The sequence below is a fragment of the Harpia harpyja genome, chromosome 22 (genome assembly GCF_026419915.1).
Source record: "Harpia harpyja isolate bHarHar1 chromosome 22, bHarHar1 primary haplotype, whole genome shotgun sequence".
Classification (NCBI taxonomy): domain Eukaryota; kingdom Metazoa; phylum Chordata; class Aves; order Accipitriformes; family Accipitridae; genus Harpia; species Harpia harpyja.
In genome coordinates this window covers 19,248,902-19,261,138 of record NC_068961.1, presented here as the reverse complement: position 1 = coordinate 19,261,138, position 12,237 = coordinate 19,248,902, and the positions used below count along the sequence as shown (strand labels likewise).

General features: G+C 44.0%; 2 protein-coding genes across 3 annotated transcripts in view; one reads left to right on the top strand and one right to left on the bottom strand.

The window, feature by feature from the left end:
• TMEM255B (transmembrane protein 255B) overlaps window positions 1-5,076 on the top strand; it is a 72,277-nt gene extending 67,201 nt beyond the window's left edge. For both annotated transcript variants that reach the window (XM_052774083.1, XM_052774081.1), the window contains one exon: window positions 4,375-5,076. In XM_052774083.1, the coding sequence (XP_052630043.1) occupies window positions 4,375-4,542 (168 nt within the window). In that variant the 3' untranslated portion in view covers window positions 4,543-5,076. The remainder of the gene's footprint in view (window positions 1-4,374) is intronic.
• A 3,544-nt stretch (window positions 5,077-8,620) lies between these two features.
• Window positions 8,621-12,237, bottom strand: part of GAS6 (growth arrest specific 6) — a 41,464-nt gene continuing 37,847 nt past the window's right edge. Inside the window, exon 15 of the mRNA XM_052773928.1 lies at window positions 8,621-9,210. Within this exon, the coding sequence (XP_052629888.1) occupies window positions 9,059-9,210 (152 nt within the window). The 3' untranslated portion in view covers window positions 8,621-9,058. The remainder of the gene's footprint in view (window positions 9,211-12,237) is intronic.

Genomic DNA, 12,237 nt, shown 5'->3' with positions numbered 1-12,237 from the left:
ATGGCTGCCTGCCACAAGAACCAACGGGGCCTCATCAGAAGATGGAGCCCTTTTTCTTTTAGCTTCCTATAAGCACCTGCTACAGGCCACCGCTGGGAGACAGGTACAGAAAGCTGCCAGAGGTGCAGCTTTCTCCCCTTGCGGGAGGGGATGCGACATGAGCTGAGTCAACACTGCTTCGCCTCTTTCAGAAAGATGAGGTGCAAGTCGGGCTCCAAACCTGTGCCGCATCCAGCCAGAGCTGGCCTGGAAAATGCAGGGAGTGGTGCTGAGGATGGTGTTTGCTTTTTTTTTTCCCTGCCCCCCAGTGAGGTGAAGAATGTAGGGTGAGCTGGTAAATAGCTGAATGTACTGGGACCCTGAAGCAATCCTAGGAGTTTAGTTTTTTTAAAGCACAGTAAGACTGTTTTGTTCTGTCCAATGGCTTCTTATACTTTGGCTGTGTAGTGCTAGACCAATGGGTACCACAAGTTTTGCAATACTTCTTAACTGAAAACACTGCATGTTTAGCATGAACTAGCTGTGGACCAGCTCCCCACAGCCTCCGGGGCTGCATCTGCTCAGGGCCAAGAAGCTACCACCAGGCACAAGTACTGGGACATGATGATCATCCACACCAGTGAACTGTTAGCCTGCTCCTGGTATGGGTTTGGCCCAGACCACCTAACAGTCTCCCAGCAATGCTCAGGAAGGGGTCAGAAGCCAGCAAGGGCAGTTCCCAGTAGGTAGTGTGCATACAGACAGTCACGCTGGTTTGGTGGTAGGAGTTCAACTGTAGGGATGTGATATGTGCTGTGCCAGTTGGCTTCACAGCCAGAGAACAGTCCCTGGCATGTCTTATTTATTAACATAAATGGGGCCAGGCACTTTTGGAGACCATGGGTTGAGAGGAAGAAAAGAACATCTCTTTTTGTTTGCTTTTAGCTGAAAAGCTGTGCTGTTCTGCAGAGTTCAGTTAGCACGTAGCCAAGAGTAGAGAGAGACGGGGATAAAAACAGATAAAAGAAAGCAGTTAAGCTGAAAAGATGCATGTAAGTACTCATGAGGATCAATTGTAACTGTTCAGTCCTGTGTCCACTGAGAAACAGAAATATATCATATTTACCCCAAATTCTTAACTGCATTCCAAAACAGAGTTCTTTTCCTAGATTTCTGCTTTTTCTAAGAAGTGTATTCATTTGTCTTCTCTCCCTTTCATAACATCCAGAGGCAGACACCACCAGCTGTCCCCAAGCCAGGAGAGGTTAGCAAGAAGCACTGGGCTCCAAAAGGGAAAGCGCTTAATCCTTTTCCTGGGGGGGGGGGGGGGAAGAGGCAAGCCGCCTTCCTGCATGTATGAGCTCACTATGTTGTAGTTTGGAAAGAAGTAATTTCTGCATCAGTATATGAGTTAAAAAATCATAATAACCTTACTCAAAGCTACAAATGGTGAATGTTAGAAGCACGCCAAATTAGGAACAGCCAGAAGCTTAACCATCATCCGCTTCCGTTACTTGAGAGCTGGGGGCTGAATCCACGGGGCTGGAGGTCTTCATGACCCATCTAAGTGCTCCAAGCAGTGCCCAGCTGCTGGATTCAGGCCTTCATAAGCCCTGCTCAGCTGGTCCTAGTCCTTAAGGCAACTACAGGCCCTGGGGCTGGGATTCATCTGGCTAAACGCAGGAGCTGTTGGCACGTAGGGATCTAGGGCTGCCTGATCATGAGATCAGGTAGCCACACGGCCCCTGCTGCTGCTCCGGGAGGGTCCAGGTCCTGTAGTCCCCGTGTCACATCTGCGTGGATGTCTGGGATATCCCATGGCATCCCAAAAGGGCTGGACGCTTACATGTGGGCAACTGAATTGAGCTCTAGCTGTCCCTAGTGTAGGAGAGCCTGCCTGAGCTGGTCTACCCTTTAAAATCCAGAGAGTGCCACACGTGGATAATCTCAGGCTAAAGATGTATGATGTGAGTGCTACGAATGCACCCCAGAGGCCTTTCCACTGACGAGGGGTGGGATTCAGTTGCTACATGTCACTATGTTGTGCGCATAGATATCTATGTTCTCGAGCCTTCAACTGAGACACCAAAATCCGAGGCTGAACCCTGTGTCCTAGGGGTGCAGTTCAGTTGCCTAAAGATACGGCTGGTTGATGTGGGCCAAGGTCTACATGAGAGTCACACGTGCTTCTGGAGCAGCTGGCAGAGGGTACCCTTGGGCATCTCAAAAGGCATAACGTTTTTGCTTCCACATAGACCAAGATCCACATAAGGGCCCTGAGACACACTTCTCTTCTCAGCGTTCCCTTTGGCTCACCGAAGGTTTGGCTAAACACTGTCCCTAAGCCCCTGCATTTCACGTCGTCCTGTACCTGCCCCAAGCTGGGGCAGGGTCACACGTGCCGGTTCTGTACAACAAAAGGAGCAAAACCTTCTTCAGCTAAGAGTTAGGGAAGAAAAAAAGTGAATTGATGCCAGGTAATGAAGTAAAGCAGTTTTAGCAATCAATTACCAACTAATAGCTCTAGTTTGAACCCTCACCTTAACCAGAGGAAATCCACAGCAGTAGTTCCTCCTCCTGGGAACATATCCCACCTTGGCTTAGTCTGGCATGCAACACGCCTAGCCTAAGCGCTGCCCCCACTTGCCTGGACCGGAGCTCCGTTAGCTCAAAGACTGTGAACCCGAGTTCAGCTGTGTCTCCCACCATTGAGCACATTCATTCCTAATCTTCTGCTGAATCCAGTCTCTCACTGACTAACTGCTTGCTGGAGGGGCAAACAGTCTTTAAAAAACCCACAACCTGAGCTGGGGCTAAATGCTCCTCAGTTCACCTCATGCTTCCTCATCCACAAGCAGACGTCAGCCAAATGCAAAAAAGTAAGGGTGGTAACAGGAATGCATTTTTGACAAGGATGTAACCAGCATTTCTTTTGTTTACTGTGGCATGTGCTAACAAAATCACTCATCCCTTACTGGTACAGTTCAGTCACAACTAGTCTTGGGAACAGGCCTGCCAACTGGTCAGGTAAATGATTAGCTGCGCAGGGACTGGTGGTGATGACAGCAGTAAGGGTTGTGCCAGTCATTCCTGCCAGAGGAGAACACGTTACAGAAGCAATTCCAGGCAGACAGATGGAAACAGTGGCTGCAGTTTGAGGGGGGAGGGAAGCAACAACTCCAAAATAAATAAAAAAACCCTCAAACCACCCAAAAGCACAGTAACTACGTTTGGAGCCGAGCTAGCTAGCAGGTCTGTCGGTATACCTGCACTGCCTCCTGGAGAGTTAAAGGGCATAACTGACCTTCCTGCCAGGACGTCCCCATTCTAAGTCACCCTGTTGTACAAAGGCAGGACAACATTCTCCTCGCCACGGGGGTCTGACCCACGGCGGCAGCCCCTGCTCACCCGGAGCCCCACGGAGAAGCCAGGCCCTGTGGGCAGGGGTCTGCCAGCCCTGGGCAGCTCTCAGATGCCATTGTCTGCCAGCCCTGGTACGGGCCTTCTAGATGGTGACTATATAAATTTTTTTAGCACCAGGGAGCAGCACTTACTTGCCCGGATTTTTCATTTCCCTTGAAAAAGATTCATGATTACTACTTTTTGTTTTGTTTTTTAAATTCCAGGCACTTTAGGCCTGAACCGGCGGGGAGCTGAGCACAACTCTTCTGGTGAAGCCCATGGACTGGCATATGAGGGGAGGAGTGAAATCCTGACCCTCTTGAAATCAATGACAAAACTTGGTTTAAAGCAGTGGTAGGATTTTATCCAGAACATTAGTCCCTACATGCATTCTTTTGTTTTAACAAACTCTGCTTGTTCCTGAACATGGGCTGCTTCCTAAGCTCTGTCTATTTTTCGTGCCCCTTTATAGCTGAGACAGCCAAAGTGAAAGACCTACAGGGAGACACATGCCTACCTGTAAAATTTTCTCTTAAGACGAGTCTGCATTTGGCACAGGAATAAGACCTTGAATTTATGCAAGTATTATAAATGAGATTAATTATACCTGGGATAACTTAAATTTCACAGTGATGCCTGGAAGCGAGCAGCTACACGTAACCTAATCAGCCAGTCAGGTGCAGTGCCTCACCCAGGAAGCCAAAGCATCTTTTCCTGCAGAAATTCCCGTTCTGCTCCATTGCCTAGCTGTATGCGCAATGTCTATTAGAAGTGACTTGGGTTACAGATGGAATCTGTCTTGTTTCACTAGACACCATCATTGCTATACTTAAGCAGGTGCTTTAAAACTGAAGTGCGTGTTGTGCTGCAATGCATGGGAAATTTAATCATGGGACTTTTATATAACACTTACATGGCAAACACTTAACGCAGGGCTGCAAATGGGGTTGTAATCCTTTACTGAAGAAGGTATTTTTCTTTGTCTCTATACAGCCTGCCAGCAATTTTCCAGGAACATCATCTACTGACATTTCTTTATCAGAAGAAACTCAGCCTCCATCTCAGTCCAGCTCCAGCTATGGTCTTCCCCCCAATGCTCCAGCCCTCTATACACCGACTTACTTCTTGCCTGGAGAAAAGCCTCCACCATATGCACCATAGAAGAAAGAATTGATTTTAGGTAGCTGGTAGGCTTTTATTTTGTTTTTAAGAAACCTCTGGAAACTGTGCTGCGCGGGCACTAGACCTCCCAAAGAACCCACCGCGGGGTGCGTTACGGCCACTCTGCTTTTACCCGCATCTCACTGTGAGCAGAGCAGAACCCTGGAAATGTAAGGGCAGGCACGTCACTGGGGGGTGACCAGTCACCGCCCAGTTTGCCTGCAGTCAAATGCAGTGTTGCTTTCTGGCTACCATTTCCTTCTCTGTACACTGCAGAATGAATTTTCTTCAAGAGGAGAAATGAAGAAAACACTCTGGATACGTGTTCTGCTTTCATAAATCAGTATAGAGGGGTTCCAGTCTGTGTTGTCCGAGCGGGTAGTCGGGAGCTCTCCGAGTCAATAGTTTAGGTAGGAAGAGACCAGGTGTTTGTTTGCTTGTAGCATTTATTTAATAACCCTTTTTGGTGAAAGTGTTGTACCAATAAAAGAAGTGTGGCGATTATTTTACAATAAAATTGACTGTGTATATTTATACTGTACCTAAGGCTGTGTGTATTTGTAAGGACAGGAAAACAAAAGAACAGAGGAAAAAGTACCCTACGGAATAGTTCCCTCTTTCAAGTTTCCAACAGAAAGGTTAATTTTATTGGGACTATTTTATCAGAACTTTGTGCCAGTCTAGTCTGCAAAGTAAAATGTCATGTCAGTGTGCTAAAGGTGCAATTTCCAGCCAGGTATTTTAAGCTGCACTTTAGTGTTCAAATTAATTCCTTTCTAGTCAAAAGAGGACCGCAACCAAAACCACTCTGTGTTAAACTCCAGTTATTCATTTTTAAACTGATCAAGACCTGATCCAGGCATTTTACAATGACTGAAAGAGAATGGATGAAGAGTCAGAATTCCTTCATATTGTTTTAAAACTTTCTCCTATTGTATAGAGACAAAAATACGTTGACAAGGCTAAGCAGCAATACCTGTAGCAGTGCCACTGACAGGAACAAAGTCTTGTCCCTGTTGTGTGCACCCTGCGCCCTCGCTGTGCATCGCATTAGCTGGGATCCATCCGTCTTAGCACACGGCTGCCGTATTTCGGAGCGGGAGTGGCTACACCAGCATGAAAACCCATCAGACCGCAGCATCCCTTCACTGCATTTTGCTCCTGCAGGAAGGGCAGTGGTGCTGCTTGCTCTGTAGATCTTACAGTCTAGACAGCAATGAAGCTATAGAAATTTCCTGAAAGGCCAAAGAGCAAAGCAGAGAAAGGAAGGTATTTCTCATTAACTTTTTAAGCAGCTGCTTCATATTATGAAAATATTAAAAAACCCTAAATAAACAAAACCAGCGTACTTGACAGTTTCCTTTGAAAGGAAGTGACACCATCAGACCAGTTGAAAATAGAAGAATGATCATCCTTTTACATAATACTTTCCACCTTTCAAGAAATTTCTGTCAATTCACATGTTGTACCTCTATGTATAAAAAGCAGATTCAGTACTAATACACATAAGATCAGAGGTTAATTTATATGGACTGTAAAAGCCATATTTTGTTCAATTAAGAAGGTTTTTCTGAGATGCAAAGTTTTAGGCCAGTGATGTTAACATCAGTGACAAGGTGCCTTAGGTGAGGTGAGTATATGAACCTGGTTGAGAGAAACAGAAATAGGAGAGGAGACCATTACTGTTCTTTTAAAAATTTAACGCATCCAAAATGCTTAGTTCTTGTGCAAATGCATGCTGTGAAGAGCACAATCACCCTGATCATGAAGTAAGTGGAACTACACATTTACTTCTTTTTACTTGCTATGAATACTACCAGGGGACCCACCTGCGTTCCTTTTGGGGTTTCAAAGCCCAGAACAGACTTGCTGCCTTTGAGTTGAGCACCTAGACTGCTACCAGAGCAAAACCAAAATCAATGTTTCATTTGGGTTGCAGCACAGTGACTGAGGAGGAGCAAAGGAATGCTTATCACTTCTTTCCTCTTTTCAGTGGTATATAGAAGCAGCTTCCTCTTCCTCCAGCGTGGCACTGCTGTAGGGTATTAAAAACAATCCAGCTTGACACAAAAGAACCCCCCTTTTCTGTCATTCTCCAGACTTACAAATTCTGGCTTTCTCTTCTAAACCACACTTTGGGTCAGGGTGCATCGTGCTCTATGCAAAATATCTTCACATACATGCACACATATGCAAAGTCCTGAAGAAATTTTTGCTCTGAATTACATTGGTTTAGAAAATGGAATTAAAGTCTTATACACATAATATTAAGTCTGAAACTGGAGAGTACCATACTGTACCACAGGATTCACATTTCCAGGATCCAAAATAATTCTGGCCTCATAAAGAGCACCACTTACATTAACACAAAGGTCAGACATGTTTGTGATTCATTTATGCCACATGGTAGTTTTTTGGGATCTACCACAGAAATTATACAAAAATGTCAGACATAAGACTATTTTGCTAACATGCTTCCTTTGAAAAGAACAAAGTAAAACAGGGTTTGCTTCATCTACTTGGTTTAAAAAATAGGTGTCTTCCAAGTTTGTACTGTTTTCATTAGAGTTACTCCAAGTTGAAAAGATGCGAGATGTGTTTTGGTAAAGGACTAAAATATCCATGAAAAACACACAGAAATACAAACCTCTGCAGTATGGAAGTGCCATTAACCACAGTATCTTCAGGATTCCCGGCTCTCACTGGAGATACTAAACTGATGTTTCTTGGGTTCTCCATCACACAAGTTGATCCAGAGTCATCAACTCTAACGGAAAGCACTCTCGGGAATAACATGGTTTCCCTTGCTCAATAAAAAAAGCAAAACCATAGAACTACTTCTGGGTTTTCCTACCCAGGCACACTCTGTCAGTAAGGTATTACTGGCTAGTGAGCAACTATCCTTTCAAACTTGCATCTGGTCACACCTGAGTGTAAGAGTCTTTTGACAGGTCCTTCTCTAAGTGTAAATGAGTACGTTGGTTGAAAGCGATAAAGCTCTGGTCTTTTCTGCCCTATTGCATTACTGCTGACTGATTTGGTCACGATACGGAGCTACGATGTCATGCTGTCTAATGGCTAATAGAGTACCTTCCATTTCTCTGCTAAATAAAGCAGGGATCCTTACCAGGAAATATGTTTGGGATAGTCTTCCCCCTCTTCCATCCTTTCCTCTGGGACCATTGTATCTCCACAGCTTGGTGACAGATGTTGTCACACGGGTGGATTATTAGGCTAATCTGTCATCTCTGTATTTGATTAGCCAAAACATGGTGTAGAATGACCAGCAACAACTTATAAAAGACCTTGTAGAATTACACCTTTTCCACATTAACTCTCGGAAGCATGGGGTAACTTTAGCACCCAGTATTCAGATTTCCACCACAGCATATACCTATCTTTTTCAGTTCATTAATCTGACGCAAGACAAGGGCCAAATAAAGCAAGATTTAAGTGACTCAAAGCAGGCTAGGCAAAGCCCACCCCAACTTCACAAGGACAGCTTGAAAGTTGAGTGCATTCTATGGCTCTACAACCTCTCCTGAGTAAAACCCCACGCATATTCTCACCACACTGCAATTTGGCCTGGCTAAATCTCACGGTCTCAAGCCTCTCTGCTCCCACTAAGCTCGCAGTGAATGAGCCAACCTAAAAATTAAGCAGCAAAAATATATCATCACCAGATAATATTCCCCAATTCTTGACACCTCATCATTTGCTTCAGTGGTTATTGACACAAAAGCCATATGGCTTTCAACTTATTCTTTTCTTCTAATTGTTTCCTGCTGACCCAACTTTGTTTTCTGTTTTCTGTTGACCGAGTTTTTCTAAAGGTCACAACTGAGTCTTCTATCTGTGGTACCAGAAAGAGAAACTCTAGCAGTAAGAATAGCAGCAACCATTTGCTCTCCAGCCCAGAAGATACATAATACTGACATAAGCACGTAAACCCCCCCACCTCCAAACAAAAAACCCAAACCAACCAAACAAAAAAACCCCCACTAGTGTAATCTCCACATCAGGCATAGCCTGAGTCATTAACTCCAAATAACAGAATACAGAATAATCTCAGTACAGGTAAATTAAAAACGTGTATGTAAATATTTTATTCTCTCATATTTTGCAAATCAGAAAGCAGTGTTTGGTAATAAAAAATAATACAGAATTATTATTTTTTCTTCCAGTCCATGCTTATATATTACCAGGTTTTCCACATTACAGATAAAACTGTCTCTTACAGTCTGAAGATAACATTCACTTTCGGTATATTCTGTACTTTTGGCTTATTTAATATTAGTCTTCTGAACTATTTACAAATATATTACAACCTTTAAACCTCAAAGCAAAGGAGTATTTCAATAATCAATCTGACATAAGAATCAGTAGCTCCTACGTAACTTCAGTGTTTAAGAGAAACTATACACGCAGTGCGGTAGGTCTGAATAATTTATATCTTTAAAAAAAAAGAAAAGCATTGAAAGTTTCTGAGTATAAAACTTTCGCATTGCAGTGGTACCTACTGACCCGCCTCGACTGGAGGACAGGAATGTGAGGTGATGTCACTGTGCTTGTAGAGAGCCTCGTCTAAGTCCAGTGCCTTGCTGCTCAGCTTGACGGTCATGCAGCCGTGGTAGGACGCGGTGACCGGAGTGGAAGTGACAGGAACGTCTGTGTGAAAGGGGAGACAAACATCTCTGGTGGCTCGTTTTGAATAAATACCTGCCCAACCTGTGCTCAGATGGCTATCACTTCAATGAATTCAAGCTCTCCTCTTCACTCTGGGATTTCTACCTCCCCCCCCCGCGCCTCTCACCAGAAGGCAAGAGCACCGATTCCAGACGCGGGGAAAACGCCATCTGCTCTCGTGTCCCAAAGCCCTTCTCCCAGGCTGAACCCTTCCTCCGCTGCTCTGTGTCTCTGCAAAGCCTCCAGTCCTGATAAAACTGTGTGCCGCACAGCAGCAAGGCTTCACTCCAGTTGCACACCGTATTCACGCTGCTTTCCGTCTCGATGCTTTCCCCGTCTCCATCTTTGGACCCTCTACTTTGTCGTTAGTGGAGTTGTTATACCTTCCTCTAAAGCTTTCCCTCTCTCTTTTCAAAATATCTGCCAAAAGATTATAGGAAGAACTTCACGACAGGAAGGCTCCTCCTATATGCAGCCTCTACCACTTGCCAGACTCATCTTTACTGTGATTATGCTATGTATCAGCACAAGGAGGTTGCTGGCATTTATCAGAAAGGTGTGGGAATGCATCAGTTGAGTTGGTAACACTAATGCAACTAATTTTTTCTATGGAGATCCACTGGTGACATCATTTTAATCAGTTTAACAGAGGCAGAAAACAAATAGCAAGGAAGAAGACACTAAGTACAACCCAACAGACTAGAGGAAATTAGTCAATCTTATTACTAACTTCTGTAACATCATATACACGCTGAACTTAAATGAACAAAAAACCCCGCACAGTAACATAGTAACATCAAAATTTACGTGAACTGTGTCCTCTACCCTTCCCCAAAGGTTATTAGTTTATTTACAACCCAAAGCCAACCCAATCAGGCTGGTTGTGCAATGGAAAGCAATGAACGTCTCAAAGATTATTTAACTTCACAGTAACGCAGGTAGCTAAGTAAACCCCTTATCTTTACACTGAAGCAAGGACAACTTGAACAATAGGTTGTCCTGTTGACCTGAGATTATAGGCAATTTAAAGGGTTCTGCCTGGAGACACGCGAGGCCAGATTTGAAGCTGATGTGATCAAACACAGTTCAGACTCTAGGACTGAGTGACAGAAAGAACATTTGTGTGGGATCTGTAAGCCACAAAGAGATACTATAAATTTTTCAGCTTCCTGGCTGAAAAGTACCATTGCTTGGTAGTTGCTTAAACTAATCACTTTAGCTATTTCCTACTCCTCCCCATTTACCAGATTTTATCTGTGAAGTCTGCTTAAGAGAAGGAGGCATCTGTGTTGTAGCACTTCACATGAATGTAAACTAGATTTTGACTCAGAAGATGATGAAGTGTTGGCTTAATGGCTTGAACACTCGTCTAAGGAGTCATGCAGATTGCTGTTACACGTGCCACAGGGCTGACTGAAAGACAGTGTGGGTTTTCAGATGGATTTGTAAGATACTACCAAAAATAATTAAAAAAAAAATTTTCTTTGTGTTATAATTGCAAATCAGGTCAAATATTTAATTTTCTGTTATGACTAGAAATGGATCTGTCTGAAGTGTGGTCCTGTAAAGACTCAGAAGCCTTGTTTAAAGGCTCCTTCACCAGGTGGTATACACATTGCCTGGAAAAACACCTATGCATCATATAAATTACATAATTTAGGATTTACCAGAACTGAAAATACCATAGAAATGGTAGCAAATGCCTACATGTTCCCTCTTCTCTCTTGAAACTCTAAATAATATTTCTTCCACATCTGCAATATTAGCTGTACTTAGAGTGGGACATAGTACATATTTTGACCCAGAATTCTTTCTTTATTTGTGGCAAATGGAATAAAGACATTAAGTGTGACCATCATACTTTGTTTTTTCCACAGGGTATGGAAGCAGGGAAAAACCAAAAACGACGTAATGTTTTCAAAATTTGAATGAGCCAAACTCACTTAGATCTGACCATTTGGTATAGTTATTTAACCCAGAGTGATGAATCCAACCAAAGTGCTGAAATGTTTATTCATTTGGCAAATGACAAGGTTTCTCGATGCAAGCACTGGGTTCTTCTCAATGGCAAAAGCAGAACCCAGGCAGAAATTCCCATTGCTGAGCTGAACAGATCAAAGGGGGAAAGTAGCTAAACCTACAGAAGCCAGCTGGGTCTAAACAGCCATAGCTATGACATCTCACACTTAGTTCTGGCTAATTAAAAACTGTGCTTCACCCAGCACTGTTAGTCCAAGTGAACCACAGAGAACTCAGGACAGCGACAGAATGGGATTGTTTTCTGAGCTGTGAAAGTCTCTGCTGTGCATTTGAGAGCTACTTGCAAGAAAGTAGGTGACCTCTCTTGCTTGTGCAATGGCCAGCTCAGCCAATTCAATCTGACACTGGAAAATGCCACATTTGGGGATTCAGCCTTGTTCCTGCCAATGTGTGAACGTCCCAGAGTGTGTGGCCTCCCCCTTTTAGGTATGACTGGGAGCCATTTACATCATCGGCATAAATACTCCGTAAACTCTTTTTCCTGGTGGGAACAATCACGCCATGTGTCCCAGCACACATGGCACCTCAGCCACCCTGTTCCAGCCTGACTGCTTCAGCCCCTACCAAGAGGCCAACATTGCTGCCTCTCCCTTGCTTGGGCAAGCAAGGGCAAGATTTTGCTTAGCTGCTGGCAACAAATTAGGATGTACTTCTGTGCATCAGAGACATAAGTGTTTCCTTAACTGCATTCCTCAGCAGTAGGGACTGATAAACCAGTTCAGCCAGAACAAGAAACAAATCCCCAAACTTGGCCAAAATTCCTGAATCAGATGAAAGTTTGATCTTCCAGGTTCGGAACAGAGGAGCAAACTGACCTCCCACAAGAAGCCCTGTTGTTGCTGAAAAGCCAGCAAAACTATAAACGGCGGTAGCCCCTTGGCTGTGCCCTACATACCCTCTGCTGGGAAGAAATCTGTTAATTGTGTAGTGCTGTGATCAGTTCAAAGAGAACATCAGCCAGGGAGAATC